This window comes from Acanthochromis polyacanthus, chromosome 20 (assembly GCF_021347895.1).
Source record: "Acanthochromis polyacanthus isolate Apoly-LR-REF ecotype Palm Island chromosome 20, KAUST_Apoly_ChrSc, whole genome shotgun sequence".
Classification (NCBI taxonomy): Eukaryota; Metazoa; Chordata; class Actinopteri; family Pomacentridae; genus Acanthochromis; species Acanthochromis polyacanthus.
The window spans coordinates 2,130,956-2,137,169 of record NC_067132.1 but is presented as its reverse complement, the minus strand read 5'-3'; the positions used below and the strand labels follow the sequence as shown (position 1 = coordinate 2,137,169).

Sequence of the window (6,214 nt, the reverse complement as noted above, 5' to 3'; positions counted from 1 at the left end):
TTTGGTGGCAGATTTCTGAGTATAAAATACAGAGCACCTATTTTGTGAACACCGCGTTTTGAACCCAGTGGGTTTGCCGTCTCAAAGTCATCATAGAACAACTGGATTTGTAACGAATTCTGGTGTTTAGAGAACAATGGATGCGTCTTGAAATAACTTCCATCACAAAAGTCTTGGTATTTGTCAGGTCTTGTTATACAGGTTTCCCCAAGCAGTCTACAAATGTCAGAATTTTGGCACATGAATTTTATCGTTTCCAAAATTGGTATATAAACAAATGTATCGTTCACAGGGACTTGATCATAAGTTCCTGTTTGTTTATTTCGCCTTGTATCAAATCGAATGCCTAGAATTTTTCGACAGGCTCCACAACACCCCATTTCTTATTGAAATAATTCAGTCTTTTACTTTCAGTATTGAAGTTAACAAACGGGTTTTCAAAAGTTTCCAGATCTTTTTCCAATTTTTCCCTGACAGGATTATCTTGAGGCACAGCAGACAGTACTTGCTGCTTAACCTGAGAGTGGAGTCCACTTGCAAGTTCTTCCAAATCACTAACAACTGATGACACAACACTGTTTGCTATGCCACTTCCTTGTAGTTTGGAAATAATTGATGCACAAACATTTTCTGTAATTTCTTTACTTCTTTGACCTGATCCACTGTTCTCATAACACTCAGACTCTGGATTCTGCATGACACTTGTTCTGGCAATTTCTGAGGTACAAGGATCTTGAAACACTTGAAAATCAGACTTAGATGGCGCTGGCCTTTCTGCATCTCCACTTCGAAAGAATCCGTCTCATGAGAACTAATTAAATGTTTTTTAAAACCTGCATATGTTGAAAACTGACGCCTACAACAACCTTGTGCACAAACTAACTTGAACCTGGTGCTAGGATAAAAACTGTGATTAAGTCTTACATGTGAGATTAATGAATGGCAGTGAGCAAAAACAGCATCACAAATAAAACACTTAAACATTTAAGAAACTTAGTTTAGGACTTTTGCCCGCAACTCACGAACTCTAGGAGACTCATTTGTTGTTGCCACATCAATGTTGTACACTGTTGTTTGTAAAAAAGTGAAAAGCTGGCCCAGGTACTCGTCGTACGACAGGTTGAATACGTAGTGCGATTTAAACAGTTCATCAAACGCACCCAGTGAGCTGGTGGCTTGGCAGGGGATGAGCTGTTTGTCCACAACAATGTAGAAAGTGTCGATCCTGTTCCTGGTTCGACCAACAGCAAGGATGTATGGTTGTCTACCATCTCTTTTCTGAAGGTGTTCATCAAGGCTGCAGCATGACTAAAAACAGAAAGGAAAAAAAATAAAATAGAACATCAACATCTTACACTATCAAGTTTAACAGGTCATTAGGGTCTATACCATTAAAGTTAAGTTGTATGTGTGTGTGTGTGTGTGTGTGTGTGTGTGTGTGTGTGTGGTTTAGTCCTTTTGTTTGACTATGCATTTCAAATTGAGTTAATGCATATAATATTATGGATAACTGGATAATAAAAATACCTTGTGGAAGTGCAACATTTTGTCCACTGCATCACTGGGACTTATCTTCGTCCTCTTCCGTCCAGCTGTGGGTGGCAGCAGATGGAGAAGGAGCAGCAGAGAAGCCATGTCACTGTCCCAGGCTATCAGGAGGAAACGGAGGAGAGACGAGCCATTACTGTCACTGTGATGTCCAAAGTAACCAGCACTTGCTGTTATGGATGAAATAAATTCTGTCTATTAGCTTACTGGTGTCATCATTCTCGGTCAGTTTCTCAGCAGCTTTTAGAAGTCGGCACAGCTCAGTTGACTGAGTCAGGTGTTTGGCCTCATTGATAACCTTGGGCCTGAAAGTTGTGTCCCACTTCTCCAGCATCTTGGAAGTTGTTTCAGCTCCAAACAACAGACTGAAGTCTTGATTAAGCTGTTGATCGTGCAAGCATATAAATACACATTTCAAAAAGGTTAGAGTATTGTACTTTCATCCAAGAAACAAAAAAGTTAACTGTAAATAAATGAACTGGGCAACTCACCAGCCCTTTGACGTCTAAAAACCGTGGAAATGTTTAAAGACATCTGTCATTCTGTGTGGGTCATGCACTAAGTCTTGGCGATATTGAAAGGTCATCTTCATCTTCTGAAACACACTTGCTTCATCACGAGAGTGAATGAGAAATGATATGGCTTCTCTGCAGGCATCTCCATCAAGCTGCTTCGGGCAAAGTGGTTGACAATCTTCTGCGCTTTGGGCCTTGTGCTTGAGCCACTGTAGCTGTCTTGGCTGGTCTTTTCCTGTATTCCTGGACATGGTCTTCAGGCGCCATGCTAAATATCCAGTGCCTTTCTCCCCATCATAGAAGTGCTCCTGTCAAGACATTTATAAAACATTAAAGTCTTATTCAATTTTACAAAAAATGTGTTAGAAGAATTATTAAAAAGCATAATCACTTTAAAGTAGGTCTGCCATTTTCATGCGTAGTATCCTATTGACAAAATTTATTTTGATTCCAAGACCAAACAACTGAACTTTGTAGTATACTCACAGTTCAACTATTTTGTTAGATTTGGGTGGTGTCAGTTAGAAATACGGACTGTAAAATGTCAACACTACTTTGAAAGTATCTGTGATTAATCACTCATTTAAACTAAAATCCCCAAACCATTTTCAGTAAAACTGGTGTATTTTCTGGAAGTAGTTATGGTTTAACTTACATAGCCCTTTGGAGAAAAAGGATCCTTTAGTGAAGGAAAGAGTGTTATAATTCCCAGGGCATACTTCTCCTTATGTTTACGGGAAGGCATCCTCCTTTAGAAACAACATTCCACATCAGTTTATACCCCAACTGACCGTCAAACTCCAAAACATGTTACTGCTCATATGAACAGGTAAAGATCATATTCTTAAAATACAAACCATACAACTGAAGAGTGCTCCACTGGCTTTAATTCATATGCAATGTATTTTTAAAATTCATTATATTTCTTAACACATTGTTTACAATCTAACAATGCACTTAAAACTCACCCATGACTTTCAGTCATATGGCTAGCCAAAATGTTCACAAGCCGTCTCCGGGTGCGGTGAGTGAGTGACTTTTCTGCGTTGTACTCTGCAATGATATCCTCACCCCAGGTTTGCAAAGCAAGGCATTTTCTACCATCTATTGGGGAAATCATTAACAATATACCATCAAGATTAGGAGTATAAGTTACAACCACTGATTAAGGAGGGTTACTCAGTTTGACAATTTATGATGTCAACAATATAAATTACATCTGCTTCCCATGAGTACCTCTTTTGCAGCCTCTGACTCAGAAACCTCTGTGCGAGGCCTGGTTGTGACTTCAGGGCTGGATGTACGTGTGCCAATGGGAATCCCTGATTCTACTCCACTGCCGTGGTCATTGCCACTTGAAGAAAGTGACGTGTCAGTATCCGTGAGGGAGGACGTTGAATGATCCAAAGGAGAGAAGTCTACAAGAAACACAACATAGCTGTGACATGTCTGCAAAGTAGCATTTGGCGGTTGCCCAGACACTGGTTAAAAATCACAAACGATCCCACACTTTCAAACTGTGCAATTTTATACATATTTTTAAATGTAACTTTTGATAATCTACTTTGTTGAAGTTGCCAAGTCAGAGACATCAGGTTTCAACTGATATTTATGAAGCAGAAAAGCCCTGGACATTGATTACAACTGATTTTACAATGACACTTACCTTCCCCTGCAATGCTGTCTTGTGTTGTTGTACCAGGTGCAAGCTGTATCTCCTCCAGTGTATGAACTGAGTAGTTAATGTTTCATATTATCAGAATCAGATTACAAAAAATAAATGCACACTTTTTCAAGCATATATTTTACACTTTGCTGTTTATGATTACAGCGCTTGATTTAGACGGTCGCAAGGTCGCCATTTGCGACTAAAAACGTCACAAATGGTGACCATCTAAATCGAGCGCTCGATCGAGCTGAACCGCCAATCATGTTTTCTTCATGGAGGCAGCCACGTTGTATGATGTCAGCAACCTGCCATGATTCCCGGCACTCGCGGCGACCGTCTAAATCGAGCGCTGTGATTATACATACAGAATTGTTTTCATAGACCACTGATTTGGGTAATTCTAAATTTTGATGTTGTTTAAATGAATAACAAGTATGTTACTCCTCACTTTTCAGAGACGGTGACTTAACCATGATTTTTTTTAATGACTTATGGATAATAAAAATGTACCTACCTGCATCAGGATTTCTGTCACAAACTGTCAGGCAGAGATCTGGACTGGCCTCTATCAGTTCCAAAAAAATGTCTTCCTCAATTAATGTGTTGGTCTCATCAAAAACGTCCAGTTCAGTTGCATCAGGAAGCCCAAACTTTTGTTTCACTGTAGGAAGAACATCATGAAAACAGATTAAAAAATACATGATGCTGATCCGAAAGCACAGTAAACAAAATACATTCCTTGTAGTTCTCTCCCATTAGGTTGAAAGAGGTTGTAGGATAACAGAAAATCTGTTGCAGAGTGAAGGACTCATGCTTCTGACAAAACACTGAGATGGTGATGTGGTGATGGCTTTCAAAATGTAAACCAATTTCCCACTTTAAGGTGATAGATGCAATTAATTACGTATCTTTAAACAACACTTTAAGGATGACTGATGATGTCCTTCATTTATGTTTTTGGCAAATTAAAACCCATATATTGAAGGCAACAATGAGATGGCTACTCACCTTGAGTGATGAAATCCAAAAAGGTGAACCCTGACAGTAATCGGATGTACTTCTTGGTATGTTGATACTTCACTTTGAGCAACATTGTGGCATCTTTCGACTGCACCTTCTGGAAAAAGTGGAGAAATGTGCAAAGAATTAGACCCAATGTGGTCCCCGTAGGAAAGCGATCCAACAAACAGCACTGAAGCAAAAGAAACCGAGGTTGTTTAATTAACTTTTTTTTTTAAATTGTAACGTATCCCACCTTCTACCTGCCTATGGTAGTTCATACTCGTGCGACCGAGTAATCAACTGTACCTCTGCGCTGCCCTTTACGGCGAGCTTGAGTCCACAGAACTGGATATTTGGCGCTGCTAGTAGGCGCACGTCAAGGTAGCTTCGGGTCTGCGGCGCCTCAGAGGCAACGCGGAAGGTTTTGCGACGGCATATTGTCACTGGATGTGAACACGTCCAAATCACGGACAATATGCAACAGAGCATAAACGTTTGATATTCGTGCCTGATTAAACGGACCTTGTCTGAAAATGGCTGCAGTTTCAGCAGAGGATGAAGTGACGGCGAGGCACCGCGTATACCCACCCCCACCCCACTAATGGCGCAGTTTTAAATTCGACAAAGTACCATAATTTGACCACAAAAAACACCATAGTTAATCCACTTTTGGTCATTTTAGTATATTTAGACACATACATTTCAGATATACTCAATATCTGGCCGGATAAATTAGTTGCCACGCCATTATTTTGTTTTAAGCTAACATTTGTTGCTAGCAAACGTAGATGCAATTAATAACTGGTCTTAACCAGCTTCAAAGACAATTCAGTCGCTTCCCTCGGTTAACACTTTTTACTGCGATTAACATCCTGTAGAAGTTAATATATTATGTTCTTACCTGGTTTGAGCCATATATTCCACGCAGGTTCTCCTCCTACCAACCGTCCGGAGTGAAACAGGCGCGCACGTTCAAACCAAACCGGAAATTGTAATCAACTCTGCAAGGAGTGAACAAAACTCGTCACAGGTGTTAACATGTACTCGCTTGATTGACAACGCTGGCAGAGCTATATGATCACTAAAAGTGTTAAAACAACACCAAAATCAACTCCCACCAACTCAAAATTATTAACACCGAAAAAACACTACAGATTTTGCTGTGTAGTTTACTCTTATGATGTACGGCTCTGACATTAAACATACTCCATATATAACTAGCAGTAAAATTCAAACAGTATGTAAGTTAGCATAACAGTATAGTGAAGGCAATGCAGAGTTGACTGGTGGAAAAGGGGTTGGAAGCAGAGGGCTGGAGGAAGGTCAGCAGCAGCATCCCACAGTGGACATGGTGGAGACTGGACCAGCTGGTGGAACATCGACTGCAGATCTGAAGCATCCAGCTCTGGGACCAGGGACACTCGGAGAAATAGCACAGGGGGAAACAGAGTGAATGTACTGCAATAACGGTATACATATT

At 40.2% G+C, this 6,214-nt stretch overlaps 1 protein-coding gene across 1 annotated transcript; it reads right to left on the bottom strand.

The window, feature by feature from the left end:
- Positions 1-800: 800 nt before the first annotated feature.
- On the bottom strand, positions 801-5,731 carry LOC127531246 (uncharacterized). The gene is made up of 8 exons (XM_051940040.1): positions 4,741-5,731; positions 4,247-4,393; positions 3,730-3,795; positions 3,032-3,481; positions 2,719-2,812; positions 1,756-1,930; positions 1,528-1,649; positions 801-1,308 (listed from the first exon to the last, which is right to left on the bottom strand). The coding sequence occupies exons 4-8, from the start codon at positions 3,181-3,183 to the stop codon at positions 994-996; spliced, it is 858 nt and encodes a 285-aa protein (XP_051796000.1). The 5' UTR covers positions 3,184-3,481; positions 3,730-3,795; positions 4,247-4,393; positions 4,741-5,731; the 3' UTR covers positions 801-993.
- Positions 5,732-6,214: the final 483 nt, after the last annotated feature.